Genomic DNA, 15,971 nt, shown 5'->3' with positions numbered 1-15,971 from the left:
GGAAGAATGTCACCCTTACAGATAGCCAAAAAGATCATTGGTGTCACCTAAACTGACCTGAGAGGCACAACCTGCTCATTGCCCAAGGAATCCCCAGCAACCTCTGGAGGAACCCTGGGTAGAAACACTCGCCTACGTATTACCTGATCATGTTAAGCTGAGGACATTTCCTGATCTGCATCTTTGCTCTCATTTGTTCATGACTCAGTACTGATTCTAGGGGACTCAGATAATACCCAATGGACTGACATTATCAAAGGATTTACAATGGCAGTTTCTATTATTATTATTCAGTATTTATAAAGCCCAGCCATATTATGCAGCTCTGTACAAAGTCTATAGTCATGTTACTAACTGTCCCTTAAAGCAGTGATTTTCAACCACTGTTCCGTGGCACACTAGTGTGCCGTGAGAGATCTTCAGGTGTACCATGGGAAATTATCCAATTATCATTGTCGAGTGCCTGTGCTGTAGTGACTGGCAGAGTAATGTAATACTATTCCATGTCAGTGGGTGGCAGTAGGTAGCTCAAGCGCCTTGTTTATTTTTAGAGACGAGAATTAGCTACAAAGTGTAATTTTGTAACACTTTTGATTTGTGGTGTGCCGCAGGATTTTTTTAATGTAAAAAATGTGCCGTGGCTCAAAAAAGGTTGAAAAACACTGCCTTAAAGGAGCTCACAATCTAATGTCCCCACCATAGATTTATGTCTGACAGATACAGTCTAAGGTAAATTTTTGAGGGGAGGTCAATTAACTGCATGTTTTGGGATTGTGGGAGGAAACCCATGCAGCCACAGGGACCTGAAAACTCCATGCATATAGTGTCCTGGCTGAGATTCGAACTTAGGCTGCGTAGACTTCCAGTAATTATCGTTGGAAACAAACGACCGAAAATCGTTCACAAAAAAGCTGACCAACGATGCCGACAAATGAGAGGATTGTCGGAAATTAACGACCGTCACGGCGGATCTGATTGGCCGACGATCATTCGCAGGGTTGTTCAGTGATCGTGCATGTTTCTCCAATACACTTTCTCCTTTACATGTCACTCCCTGCGTCTTTCAAACGATTGTATCCAGCGTGTGTACACTATTGGTGGTTTATATTTGAACGATCGTATCGTTACAGCATGTACAGAATTGTGCGCAATACGATTGTTCAAATATAATCGTACATTATTGTTAATCGATTGCAATCGTTCATTTTCTAACAATAATTATTGGAAGTGTGTACCTAGCTTTAGGACCCAGCACGGCAAAGCTCAGAATGCTAACCCCTGAGCCACCGTGCTGCCTGCTATCTGTAAACATTTACTTTGAGGCAGTCTTGATAACTTTGCATTGCAAAAGTCGTAGCACTCTAATATGCTGATATATTTTATAGGAAAGAGGAGCTGACTTATCCATTCTGAGGCTGCCCTTCTTGTGAAAGACCATTTTTTTTCATATCCCATATAAAAGGGTCCCTGAGAAGTAGAATAGAATGCACAAAGGTTTAAAAATTGATATATGGGGGGCAGATTAATATGTATGGGAGGTGTACTTCTATTTGTTCGAGGAATAATGAACATTACTGAATGTGACTCAGCAGCGATATCAGCTGGCGGGTTGCTTTGTACTATCTCCCTCTAGTGGCCAGTATAAAACATGCTCTGACCAAGTGTTAGATATTTACCTGGCCGCAGGGAAAATTTCCCAAACAAAAAATACACACGAGTAAGCAGAAGTATTGAATGTGCTCCAGACATAGCGATGCAGAGCACACAATGATGCAAATTCTTCTATAATCTTCCATGATCTGCATTTGCAACCACTTGCCTTGTTTGCAGCATTTAATCTTCTGTACATTCTGGAAATAACGAATTGTCTTCCGTAAAGAATCATAAGTCTTCATTGTTGAAATTGTTAAAATGATGAAATTTATTTCAGTACTTTGACAAAATACCCATAAAATTCAAAACTTCTACCTTTACAAAAATAGGTCTCTACATTATGATATGTCCAGTCTGCAACGCTGCAGCAAACGTCAGGACAAGACAGTCGCTCCAGCCTCATGGCGAGGCCTCCCAGTCCAAGATACATACAACTCCTTTCACCCTCTTGATAAATACGTATAAGTTAATCAATTAAATTAGAAATCCACATAATGTACATGTCATTGACAGCTGATTTAAAAAAACAAAACAAAAAAAAGCTGATATACAGAAAATCTAGACTGTTCTGTAGCGTCTTCATGTCAGATTGTTGTCGGGGCGGATGTTGGTCCCACAAGAAACACAATACAGGGTAACGGAAGCAGCACAATATTACAGAAGGCAATTCAGTTATTGCAAGGGTATTATCTTCTTATGCTGTAGTGTGTTGTGTTTGCACTGGATCCTGGAAGGAGGAACAAAAAAATAAGTTGAATAAAAATGTTTCTCATCAAAGACAAAAATAAATGAAAAACCTGCAGCTGATTTAGGTACGGCCACATACACACACTAAATGCTGCAGCCAGACTCATCCATCCTTCCCACCACTCTTCTGCTGCCTCTCTTTGTAGTTCTCCTCATTGGCTTCAATTTCACTTTAGAATCAAATTCAATTCATTGCTTTGCCTTTAAACCCCTCCACAGCTCCTGCCCCACTTACCTTTCTGACCTGATAGAAAAATACCCCCGAGCCGCTCTCTTCGCTCCTCCAATGACCTACTATAGACTTCCTCACTCATAACCTCATCACACCCATGGCTACAAGACTTTTCTAGAGCTGCCCCGACTCTCTGGAATGGTCTTCCTCATCCTATTTGACTTGCTCCTACTTTCTGCTCATTTAAAAGAGCTCCAACAACCCATCTTTTTAAACTCACCTACCCGTCTACTTCTGTCTCTTAACCGTCTACTTCTGTCTCACTACTTCCCACCACTCCATATCTCAACTCTTATTGTGCTACTTCCCCCTCCTCTTAGATTGTAAGCTCTTCTGGGCAGGGTCCTCTCCTCCTCCTGTGTCACTGTCTGTATCAGCCGATCATTTGCAACCCCTATTTAATGTACAGCGCTGTAATAATACTAAATTGTACAAAGTCTGTGTTTTTACATTACCTGACGGTACACTGCCCAGTCTTTTCTGCAAGGCCTCCAGCCGTGATATATAGTCTGTTAGAGCTCTGTCAGGATCGTAGTGCTGGAGATGAAAGCAGGGACTGACGTCAGAAGCAGAGATGTACCTGGAAGGGTAGAGAAGGGAATGTCAGTGTTAGAAGCACTGCCCTACCATGGGAAGAGTTCTGCATGGCATTCTAGAGGTCTTTATATAACAGGCTACAGGAACACAGCACTGAGACTCCCCACTATTCACAGGGAGGGGAAATTGAGTGGAGGAGTTGGTATTAGCGGTGGATGACCACCAAACTACAGAATAAGGAACCCACCTTTTGCCAAATCCTTAAAGGTCTATCTGTTCAATTGGGAAGTCTGTCCTACAGTGTAACTTCACTCATTGGGGGCTTACAGTGTCACTTCTGGAGTGTTGGATGCATGTGCTCTGTAGTTTCACCCTCCTATGCCTATATACTTGCTGAGTCTTGCAGGGATTCTGGGGATCAGAGGATGGAACTACAGCTTGCTATGGGGACTAAAGGCAATATGTAGCAAAATACTGACTGCTAGAGAATAAGTATAAAAGCTTTTCTTTTGCAGAAACCTGAATTTTTTGAAATTCAACAAGGTCCCTTTAACAGCAGTCCATTGTTGTTGTGGGCACTGTGGGGAAATTAATGCTCAGTGTTCAAAAGTTAAATACCAAAGCTGTTCAAGTCATTCGTCTATTGGCTGAGCTATCCCCCCAGCAGTGTTTAGCATTACCTCCTTCTTCCCTGCGGTGGCTCAGCAGCTAAACTTCCCTCCCAGCCCTGATTCAGCAATTCAGAGTCTCCATTCCATGCTTCCCGATTGTGACTCAGCAGCTCAGATCACTCTGCTGTCCATGGTTTACCTTTTCGATTAAAAGGCTGCTGAAGGGAGAACTGAGCTGCTGAGAGAAGTACTTTATTGCTCCTACTTTGAACTTCATGGAAATATTCCCATAGGTTTCCTCCAGCGATAGAGGTCACTGATGGCTTATTTAAAATCCTTGTTAAATATCCGATTAACCATAGCCCAATCACAGGTTCACGTTAGGAGTTTTACACATTAAACCCTTTATAATGACTGACTGTGTACTCCGCAGTGACAGAGAATACTAAAGCAGCCCAGAAGTGACTTGTGTTGGAATAGATCCCCAGGGGTCTGCAATTAGAATTTCCAGACCACAGGTACAAAACTCCCGTGCTGCTTCATCTTCAGCCTCACTAATAAAGGTAAAAGTACAACTTTTAGATTACCTGTGTTGTGAATTCACAGTGGACTGCGGAGAGTTGAAGCCGGACTGGGAGCGACATGTTGAAATTCTGTCCAGGCTCCTGGCGGGGTGACAGGCGGAGTCTGTCCTCACCTCGTTACCTGAAATACAAGTACAGATTATGGCTCATTTGCAATGCTATGAAGATCATTTGTCTGTGCCAGGGCAACAAATATATCCAGCACATATCTGCAATACAAACACAGAAAAATACCTGCTGACAGCCAGATGGGATGGGATACAGAAATCCGCCTATCTCCTGCCTTTCTTTACCCTACATCACAAGATACATTTATGTTTCATTGCAAAACCTTGACTCTAAAATGCCTGTCTGCACATGCGTATGGAAAGGGAACAAGGAAGACATAGATGTTGGGGGGACACCTACAATCAATAGAAGCTGGGGGTGCCAGCAGTAACTCCAGCAAACATTTTTTAGGAGCCCGGTAATGATGTCAGATTGAATGAAAGGAGCTTCTACTCACTACAGAAACACAGCAAAATAAATTATGGTTGTGAGATTCTTTACAGGGAAGGAGGGAGATTTGGAGGTTAGAAGGGAACATTGACAACCATTTAAATTAAGATCTAAGAATGTAATTTGCCCGAAATAGAAGCCAAAAAGAAAATCTAAATCTTTTTAGAAAAAGGCCGTATTTGCTGCATTAGGTTGTAAAGTCAGCCTATTAGCCGTTTCCTTTTTGTCTCTTTCCACCCACAAAGCAGCACTGATAACACAGTGGTAATAGGAAGGACAGGCCAGGAGTCTCTGGAGCCCGGGAGCTGCTACTGCACAAAGTGGTCACAACATAATATTGCTGCTATCCCTCTATACAACCTAATGAAAAGCTGCTGGTCTTACCCAAACCTTGCCCACAGCTGTTCCGGTTCATCACATTCGTTGTGGAAATTGTTGCTCTCTGCCACCGCCGTACCAGAAATCTCATCCTGCAAAACAAAATTAAATCCACAATTACATAAACATCACCTAATGTCTGAAAATGGTCCTATGGAAGCTTTACATAATGCCTCTACTTCTATTCAAGCTATTCAAGATCAAAATATTATTCAAAGTGGGGCTTTTGAGGCATAAAATTAGGTCAGTTTTACTTAAGGTCAAAGCATCCAATAAATACAAAGTACATATATTAGAGCGAACAATTTTTGCAGCTTTTATGTACTTATGATTTTTCTTTTGTTACTGCTTTATTATCTCTCTAAAAGTCCCCTGAGAAAGCCTATCGGCGAAACGCGTCAGGTTCAGAGGCAAGTGTATACTGTGCGATCACTCGATTAACGATTGTAAACACTACGACAAGGGGTCATCATTGTTTGCACTAATATTTGATGCTTTATGTACTCTGTATATTGAATGCTTTTGACCTTAAGAAAAACTGACCTAATTTTATGCCTCAAAAGCCCCACTTTGCATGTTCTTTTACTTTCTTTTTGATTGTATGGGGTTGGCTTTAAAACACTGACAACTGGATACAGGGGAATTTAGTTCATTTTTTCCGCTTCTTTTTATCAAACATGCTAAAAATAAGCTGTGCCCTTTTCAAAGCTTAGCTTAACCATGTAATTCAACTTTAAAACCCAAAACTTTGTCTGTGGCCTTTCACAGATGCAGTAAATCAATATGGTTTCCAGGCAGAGGAGGTATTGACTAATTTACACACATGGAGCTTATCTGAAAAATAATACACCTGTAGGCATCACAAGGCTTCACATTTAAGGTCATATTCATTTTAACAGATAAACCCAGTTCCCTTAAAATATCCTTTTTTTTTAGTTTTGGATGAGTGGAGAATGGTTAGAACCTCCATCAAAAGTTTAACTGCTGTTTGCTCCCCTTAGGTTATGGAGATGGAGAGAGGGGAATGAGTTCTGTAACCTAGAAGACAAGAAATTAGGAAGGCCTGGGAAATGCTGGTTGGGATTTCAGTGCAGCGATGGTTACTATGGGAGTGTGTGTACATACTATGGGAGTGTGTGTATATTTGTTGCATATTGGAGCCTATTTACAGTCTAAATAGGCTGCCTCTGCACCAAAGTGCACAAAAAATGTGCAATCACTCAATGTCAATGCAATGCAGTGCACCTAAATGGCAACACACTGTACATATGTGATATGCAATTTACCATGTGTTGCGGTAATGCGTAAGTTTATGCAGCAGATTAAGTAGCCCTAAAATGATGCTATGGAAATAGTTTAACTTTTTCTGCAAAGTGATTTAGCGACTTCTTTTTTCCCTAAAAGTGATACAAATCAGTTCACTGGAAGATTGCTGTAAAATATACATTTCATACACCATTTCATTGATCCATACCTTGAAATAGCAATGGCTACCCTGGCGGCAGAACGGAAACGAGTGAAGGCTCTAGAATGATTGGTGATCACTTCTAGATCAGTGTAGGTTGGCTGACCGCCCATCCTGGCTATGAGTGCTAGAGTGGCCTCCTCGCACTCCTGGAACCCTCCAAGTAAGAGCAGTAGGTATTTCTTCTGGTAGATCAGGGCTTTCCGAAAACTCTCGGATCGCAGATATTTACCATAAACTCTCTGGAGAAAGAAGACCTTGAGATAATCTTATTAAGTCATTACTAACGGTATCTAAAGAAAGAGGGAGAGGAGTACTATTCAGACCTCTCAACACTGGAGGAGCTGGGGGGAAAACTATATCAAACTATAAAAAATTAACCAATAAAATAAGCTTTACATATACAATCATGCTGTGGTCTAATAGATCAAGTAAACATTTATTCTTTTCTGGCATCCTAAAGTGATCTTTAATCCCCAACTTCTCTACAGGAGCTGCCAAAGCTGCCATGAGTAAACATTGAGCTGCTCAAGTTTTGGCTTACAAGTAGTGATAGGTTATACCCATACAGAAGAATTAGTATTTGTTAAGTGGCCCAGCACTGTCACATAGAGTACCGGATGTTTTCTTTGCTCCCGAGTGATGGCAGGATGAAAGAGAGGTCCGTTTGTACAATCTCTTTAAGATCCATGATCAGCTATGTAGTAGAAGAGCCTACTTGATAGGACACAAACATAACTTATTCTTAAGATAGGGCTTCTACAACATAGTTTTTGTAGATCTGAAGAATAATGTGTACAGCGTAGACCAGATGGTAATCGGTCATGACACATGCACAGCTCCACTCAGAGACCACACACTTCTAGGCACAGAAAAGGCAAATTCAGGATGAATAAATGTCTATTCAAGCAGAGCCCACACACATCTAAATACACAGATATGCTCATTGCTTACTTTTAGAGCTGTGTTATCACTGTCCCGACCGAGATCCCTCTGCATGATTTCATTTCTCAGCTCCGCTTTTACTTTGGACAGTTCAGCCTCTGCCTGCTTCAAAGACTTGTGCAGGCTGAGCTTCTCTCTGCTCCATGCTTCTCTTTCCGTTGTTAAAAGCACATCAGCGTTCAGTGAGTTATCTACGGTGGACTGGAAAAGACAAAACAGGACAGCTTCAATGTTATACCAGGCAAAAATATCACTTAGGTATTCCTCCAACAAGCAACATAGATCACTGATTACTTGAATGAGTTTAATTAAGAAGAGTAAGAATTAAGAACTAATTTTACTGAGCTGCTTCACACCAGATCAAAAGTTAAAATCAAGCTTTTGGTGCTAGTGACACGTAAGCTACACGTTGATCCTCGCTGTCTGCTGGTCATCCCAAGGTACCGCAGCATGCTTGAGCTGCAATTTCACACCATGTTAAATGTGGGGTCCGAGCATTCTGTCAAAGCCTGAACATTAGAGGCTTGTTACTACATGTCTTGCTGTTTTGTTATGACCCAGACTTCTTTTTGATGCAGCTTGTAGCTTGTTTCCTAAACATTGTTTCTCCTCTGCCTACACTACTCATCAGCTAAATTGACTAGACTTTTTACCCAATGATTTATTCTGTCCTTTCCATAAGTTTGCTGTCAGTGTTGTGTCTGATATTGTTTGCAGCAAAAAATCCGCACTGTCAATAGCTCAGGAGAAAAATTGAGAGAACATAATAAACACTGTGTGTATCAAAACAAAAGGGGGTAAAATGAGACAAGAAGGAAGTCACAGTAAAACATTCTGCCCCTCGCAAGCATCGTTCATGCTCCTTGCTAATTGCACAGTGCTACCGGTAGATCTCAATCAATTGTACTGGCATAGGTGAAGATCAATTGGGCTGCAAAGCATAACACTGTGCTCCTATAATATGTTAAGGTCACGTTCACAGCTATGTGTGTGATTATGCATCAATGCACCAGCACAAGTTAACTACCAATATTTAAAAGAACAGCTACCTTCTGTAAATTTGTTGATGTGAATTGTGTGCTCTTTGATACGTGACAATGGAAGTGCATAAAAACACAATTGCTTATGGCGTACATGAAAACATGCAGAGTATGATGTAAATCTAGCCTTAAATGTTAAAATGTCAGATGTATAAAGCAAGAATACTTACATGATCTCCAGATGGCTCTCTCGCTCTGTAACGAGACAGTTCTCCCTCCAGTCTCAACAAAGAATTCTGAAGGTCTTTCTTTTCTTCTGTTAATCGACTGACATACCCTGTAAGCTCAGCATTCTGGGTAAGGAGCTTCTCTGTCAGAGTATTGGATGATATTCCTGGTGGTAACACCAAATTCTGGAGGAAGAGAGGAAATACAGGGAATAAGGGGTTTATTAATATTAAACGGTATTTATGTAGCGCCAACTTATTACGCAGTGCTGTGCAATAAATAGAGGTTGCAAATGACAGACAAATACAGACAGTGACACAAGAGGAGAAGAGGATCCTGATCAGAAGAACATATAATCTAATTTATATATATATATCATAGTTCTCCCCAGAGGTTTTTAGCCGGTTGCTCCGCCCGGCTAATTTGAATACCCCGCCCAGCTCTCCTCGGCAGCTCTCGGATGCACGGATCTCAGTGAGGCTGCTCTGTACTCTGTGTCATCCATTCAAGGATTGCTGCTGCCGATGAGAGGTGAGCACACAGTTCAGCCCTCATGTGAAGGAGACACAGGCAGCCCCGACCCCATCTCATAGTACAAGCTCAGATTTCTGCCTGTGAAATGTATCCACTGCTAAGAGCTGTGTATAAAGTCTGCATGTCATTCTGCATCCTCACAGCTCTGTGTACAAACCTCCATATCTCCTAAACTGTATGTCACAATGACCTGTCATTTTCAGGGTGTACAGGGGACCCTCATAGATACTAGTTATTACAATTTCAGCCCCCCAGCTTTAAATAATTTCAAGATATGGGGCTCACAAATGTAAGTTATGAAAATTGAATTTTGGGGTTGCTGTTTCAGAGGAAAGTGCAACTAGGAGTCCTAAATTAAAAGTGTAAATTGGGGACCCCAGAGCCACTAACATAGCAAGGTGCATTGGGGTGGGACCCCTAAATATATACCTACCTGTCACAAATCTATACCTGTCAAACTACTGTCTGCTTATCTTCTTTGTACACCAATTTCTCTGAGGTGGGGTGGGGGGGTACAAAACTGAAAATATAGGTGCAAGTGTCGGGCACATTCTCCCCTTACAATCTCATTACTACAGCATCATTAGAACATAAATCACTCTGCCCAATAAAATGGGCCTCCCTGCCCTGTTACACATTCCTGTCCACTTATCTAACATTCTGAACTTCAATCGAGGAATGGGGAGGTGTAAGAAACCAAAAATATAGGTACAAGTGGGGAACATCTGTGACTAACATCCCCTAAAACTTCATCACTATGGCACCATTAGAAAATGAACTCTGCCCACTAAATGTTACTGAGGTTGAGGTACAGGAAGGTTACAGTCATGTGTAACAAGGAAGTGCATTTTGATGGAGTTTTTTTTTGTTGTTGTAATGATGTCATGATGATGAAAGGTGATCGCCAAACTTGTCTCCCACTTCCACCTATATTTCTGTTTCCCTGCACCTCTTACTTCTGGAGAAATTGGGGTTTGAGGTAAGATGCAGACAGATATGTGTAACAGAGCAGGCAGCACATTTTGCTAGGTAGAGATTTATGTTCCCCCACTTGCACCTACAGTTTGTTTCCTATGCCTCCACGTGTACCTTAAAAATTTCAAGTTATTACAACCAACGGTTTAGGAGATCTGAAGGTTTGAACACAGCGAGTTGTTAGGCTGCAGAATATGACAAGCAGCTTTTACACTCACATAGCGATCACACTGCGCTGCCGATGACATTACACACTGCGGATAAATGTCACAGACAATGTTTTTATATAGAATATGGGCAGTGATGGGAGGGGGTCACTGTCTGTCTTGTCCCCATCTGATATCACATGCATGATGCTATTAAAGCATCGCCACATTTTTAACATTATAATAAAGAGTGACTGAAAGGGCTGAAAAGATGGGGCACTTATTTTATTCCTAATATTGTTTCATTTGCCTCTCAGTTTGTAAGATTGTAACATTGCCTAGAAGAGTTTACAATCTAAGAGTTGCACTATGTACCTAGATCTGACCTGTGTTCTTATTCTCTGCTGTTCTATTGTAATCTTTCCATACAATATCTTTAATACTGACCCACCTAAAACTACAGGCTACCTCCAGCTGCTAACCCTAAGTACAGCCATGGAAGAATTTCTTCTTTGTGTTTATTGAAGAAAGCTTCCACCACCTAGTGTGTGGGCCCGTTTCAAATGTTGAAAGTCTTTTTGTCTTACCACTGCTTATTACTAGACCTGGCAGTGGTGGGGTTTTGATTAAAAGATGGAGATGGTTCCATGTGCTTTTTACTTGCACCTTCAATCTGTTTCCTTCAGTGAAAAATAGGGAGTAGAGTACTGCCTTTAAATTAATCTAGTAATCTAATCACTCTTCCCAATGTGAATTTGTTATTATATATTTTTTAATTATGCTCAAATACTGAATTTATATATATACATGTGGCAGCTTTAAACAGTAGAGCTGGTCTGCAGCAGGGATTCACGAGAAATCATACTTCACGATACAATAACATATTCTTGTTCACCCAAACTACATCACCCAGGACATTATTATTATTATTATACAGTATTTATATAGCGCCATCATATTACGCAGCGCTGTACAGAGTCCATAGTTGTGTCACTAACTGTCCCTCAAAGGAGCTCACAATCTAATGTCCCTACTATAGTTATATGTCATTAATGTAATCTAGGTCAATTTTAGGGGGAGCCAATGAACCTAACTGCATGTTTTTGGGATGTGGGAGGAAACCGGAGTACCCGGAGGAAACCCACGCAGACACGGGGAGAACCTGCAAACTCCATGCAGATAGTGTCCTGGCTGGGATTGGAACCTAGGACCTAGCGCTGCAAAGGCCAGAGTGCTAACCCCTGAGCCACCGTGCTGCATGACATAATATTTCTTCCAGAAAAAGTGGGCAATAAAACATGGTGGAGATAGGTCTGTTCTGCCCACCCCTATGACAGTGTGGAAGCCCATAGAAAATGCTGGATAAATGTTGTTCAAAACAAATTGTTGCTTATTTGAAAACTAGCCAATGGCGTTAAATGATAAGGAACCAAAATAAATCTAAGATGCAATGGGCAATTCAGCCTACTGGATTTGTTTGGACAATTACCATTCATCTTCAAGAGAGTACAGATTTTGGTAGAAAGCAAATAATCATGCGCAGAACTGCAGATGTGTGGCTAATAGTCAGCTGACATATTAACAATGTTTTTCATGATTACATCTATATTTGGTACAATCGTCTCTGCATATAAGCATGCTGTTGCTATATCTAGTTACAAAAAAGAGAGATAAAAACACTGGCTCAATAGAAAGGCAGATATGTCACTCACCTGTCCTTGTAGTGACAAAATGGCCACATGCTCCAGCTGAGACAGAATTGCTTGAATGCTGTTTTGAGACCAGGCCAAGTCCTCATCATCAGCTGTCTCAAACAGTATCCTGTAACACACAAAGAAACCACATGCATTTATACAATTCCCAATGTATGTCAGTGACCAATATCCCTTTAAGCATCGGTCACCATCTGGTGGTCCGCGGCTCTGGCCGGTGCGCCTCCCAGCGGGGTCAGAAGAAGCACCTTGTTGGGGGGACGCACCGGCCAGAGCTGCGGACCATGTCTCCCATACAGATTGCAGCCTCTCTGAGAGTGGGGGGTTCTGGCATTATGACGTCACTATGGGGGGAAGTTTCTTCCCCTTCAAGCGACACCTGGCTCCCCACGCATGTGTGGTCCGGAGCCCGTGAGTTTAGAGGTCCGAAAATGTTAGGGGCCACTGCCTTATGGAGAAAGAATTGGGGTACAATATCGGTTGGGTTTTTGCTGCTGCCTGTCCCTAGTAGGGAGATTCTCCTTAACTTTGTTGTCTAGAAGTGAAGGGGCTAAAAGTGAAGAGAGTGTCTCTGGGGGACACAGGCTGAAATTAAAGCACATTTATTGGTAGGGGCTAAAGGGCTTAGAGCTTCTGTTGCATTTTTGCTGCTGTGTCTCTTTTTTTTGCCTTACCTTCTGCTTTGTCAATAAAGGAGACACATACAATAATACAATCCTCCTTTATTCTGCCACAACTAAATAAAATAAAAAGTTGTTCTTGGGATTTAATTTCTAAACATTTAAGGATAAAACATCTCACCCCTGGCTGGATTTTGCTGCCAGCTGACTCAATTTGGCAGCAACTTGCTGCAACCTTTGCTTGATGATGTCTATGCTGAAAGAAGCCCCTTCTATACCGTGATCTCCACCAACGCTTAGAGGATCAGGACACAGAAGATTCGGGGAGCTTCCTGACTGATGCTGTACTGTACTTCTCCCCAAGTCGGAGAAACTTCTTGTGGCAGACTAGAAAGGAGAAAAAGTAAAATGTTATTTTACGGAAAATATTGACAATTGTTTTATAACATAAATCATGTAGAGAATGAAAATTAACCAAATAATCTTCTACTAGAATGTAATAAATTGCAGATACAATTGTCCAAATACTGACTTGGGGATTTGAGGTTGAAAGTGTAAGTCATTTGTCTGCAAAAGCCCCCTTCTTGTAGTCCTAAAGACCGGTTGTATAGACATTAGGGATTTTTTAGTGAGTCCACAATAACTGTGCTGGCTGCATGCTTAAAACTCATTAAATAATGAAGCCAGGACAATGATGACAGTTTTTGTACCTTCAAAAACCAAGAGGGCAATACCTAATCCCAAAGTTCTGTCTTTACATATCAGGATTTGGAGCAATGGACACTAAAGCACTGTGTTCATAAAGTGAAGTTTGATGTGTTCAGTGAATAGGCCAACTCATAGACTCGCACTACAAGTAAACTACAATTACCAAATAGTAGGAAGCATATAGGGATGTAGGTATAATATATTGATCAGATATAGCTGCCTTATGGACATATATACTTACAGAAAACGTATTTAAAAAGTTTTTATCATTAAACATTAGCATATTAGCCAAGTGGATTGCTTTTCTTTTTCCTTTAAAACAAAATCCCTATAATTATTCCCCATAAGGTGCTGAACTTACAGAATTTTGATCAGGTTCCTGTATCTCGGATGTTCTGTCTTTACTCTCCTGTGCATTATTCTGTAACCTTTGGATAGCCTCCCTCAGTTGCCGCTCCTCTGTCTGGTGTCTCCTGAGCTCAGCCACCTTGTCCTCTAATTGTCGCTGGAGATTTGCCAAAGAATCAGTCAGTTCTTTCACCTGTTTTAAAGCCAGCCTGCAGGCCTCCTGCTCAGCTTCCAGCTCCTTTCCTAGGCTCTGTCTCTCCTCTTCTAGGGTCTGCCTCAGTTGTACACATTCCAGCTTGTATCCTTCCACCTCATTCACCAGTTCTACTATACGGCTGTGTTTACTGTCCAGCTGACCATGTAGTTCTTTTAGCAAATCTTCAGTGGGTTTTTGACTCCCAGAATGCCCATCGGTCTCTGTATTTTGTACATGAGCCTGGAGGTCCTGTCTGCACTCAAGAGTATTACTTAACTCGGCTGATCGTGCTTTCTCAGCATCAAGGAAAACCTGCAGTTCTAACACTCGGCTCCTTTCCTGCGACAACAGTGCATCATGGGCCTTTTCTGCAGACTCCATTTGTTCCTGGAGATCTTTCACCAACTTCTTTTCTTCTTCTAGCTGCTTGCTGATCTCTAGATTTTTTGTTTTCTGCTCCTCTAGAAGTATTTGAAGATCCTGTATTTAAAAAAAAATATATACCATTGATATGCAAGTCATAATGATACCAGAAGCTTCTATAGCCCAATTGATCCTTTAGTTTGAGTCAGTCAAATATATTCCAGATGCGTCAAATGAAAAGGTGATCAATGTCCTACAGTAATTTTCTTTCTAAAGCATCTACAGCTCGAGTAGAAAAGCCTATCCATGGTTAGCATGCTGCTGAATAGGACCTTGAATAAGAATAGTGATTTGTTTGTAAAGATCTAAGGCTATGTACACATGTCAGATGATTCTCGTCCCATAATTGCCTCAGGGCCGATATCGGACAAGAATCTGGTATGTGTACAGCGCTTATTGTCCATCGTCTGTCCTGGCGGATCCACTGACGACAAACGATCGTAATAAATGTGACGAGGAGAGAGTGCAGCGGGGTGCCGCTCCATCATTCTCCCCCCTCTCCATAGAGCAGAACGGTGCTGTATGTACAGCGCTCGTTCATGCATTGTGCAGTCTTTTGACGTTGGAAAGGATTGCGAAAGATCCTTTCCAATGACAATTAATTCACGTATGTAAGCAGACCGCTAGTGGGCAACATGTTCACAGTAGGTTGAAAAGCAAAAAATCTTAGTTCAATGCTCATATGAGTGCAGGGGGTCATGAGCCAGTATTCTGAAGGAATTCCACCATGGTGCCCAGAATTCACAGTGTTTAAATGCAGGGAATGGCACTGATTTGACCACATTACCATCATTGTATGCAATATTAAGGACTGACCACAGTTGGGAGGAAAACAGGGAGGAAGAGGATCTAGCTTGTCATGTCATGACTGGCATGAAGAAGTATAAATTAAGTAAATAAATAAAAGCAAATTTTACATTTGGAGCATCACTGGGAAAGCCATATGTTGGTGGGAAACTAAACCTGTAAAGCTGAGTTTTAAGGCTGTGAACCACCTGTGTTAGGGATTCCCTGACTAGTCAATGGTAAACTTTCCTATTCCACCATTGCTGCCAACTAAAACAAAATAGAATCTGCACAGTGCCAATGTTTGAGCCACTGAATTATGGTACAGACGAGTCGTGGAATAAACTAATAAACAGGATTTATATAGCACCAACATATTACATACATATTACTTTACATTAAACAGGGTTGTATGTGTCAGACAGATACAAACAGTAACATGGGAGGAGGAGAGGACCCTGCCCCGAAGAGTTTATAATCTAGGAGATTATTCCATGTCTCACCTCCAGTTCCTCTTTTTCCCTCAGATCTTTGAGTTGCACCTTAGTCTGCTCTTTTTCCAGCACATATTGTAATTCTCTACACTTTTTCTGCTCATTTTCCAGTGTTTCATTTAGACTGTCCAGTTCCTCTCTCTTTTTCTTTAGTTCCATTCTGTTTTGAAA

At 41.4% G+C, this 15,971-nt stretch overlaps 1 protein-coding gene across 9 annotated transcripts in view; it reads right to left on the bottom strand.

Moving 5' to 3' along the window:
* Positions 1-1,894: 1,894 nt before the first annotated feature.
* Positions 1,895-15,971, bottom strand: part of AKAP9 (A-kinase anchoring protein 9) — a 132,803-nt gene continuing 118,726 nt past the window's right edge. For all 9 annotated transcript variants that reach the window (XM_072412834.1, XM_072412842.1, XM_072412833.1 and 6 more), the window contains 11 exons: positions 15,810-15,960; positions 13,915-14,577; positions 13,027-13,232; positions 12,226-12,334; positions 8,861-9,043; positions 7,660-7,851; positions 6,715-6,947; positions 5,247-5,332; positions 4,368-4,485; positions 3,088-3,212; positions 1,895-2,380 (listed from right to left, as the gene is read on the bottom strand). In XM_072412834.1, coding sequence (XP_072268935.1) covers positions 2,340-2,380; positions 3,088-3,212; positions 4,368-4,485; positions 5,247-5,332; positions 6,715-6,947; positions 7,660-7,851; positions 8,861-9,043; positions 12,226-12,334; positions 13,027-13,232; positions 13,915-14,577; positions 15,810-15,960 — 2,107 coding nt within the window. In that variant the 3' untranslated portion in view covers positions 1,895-2,339. The remainder of the gene's footprint in view (positions 2,381-3,087; positions 3,213-4,367; positions 4,486-5,246; positions 5,333-6,714; positions 6,948-7,659; positions 7,852-8,860; positions 9,044-12,225; positions 12,335-13,026; positions 13,233-13,914; positions 14,578-15,809; positions 15,961-15,971) is intronic.

Source organism: Pyxicephalus adspersus, chromosome 5, assembly GCF_032062135.1.
Source record: "Pyxicephalus adspersus chromosome 5, UCB_Pads_2.0, whole genome shotgun sequence".
In the NCBI taxonomy this organism is placed as follows: Eukaryota; Metazoa; Chordata; class Amphibia; order Anura; family Pyxicephalidae; genus Pyxicephalus; species Pyxicephalus adspersus.
Note: the sequence above shows the minus strand (reverse complement) of the source record. Positions and strands in the feature narration are given on the sequence as shown.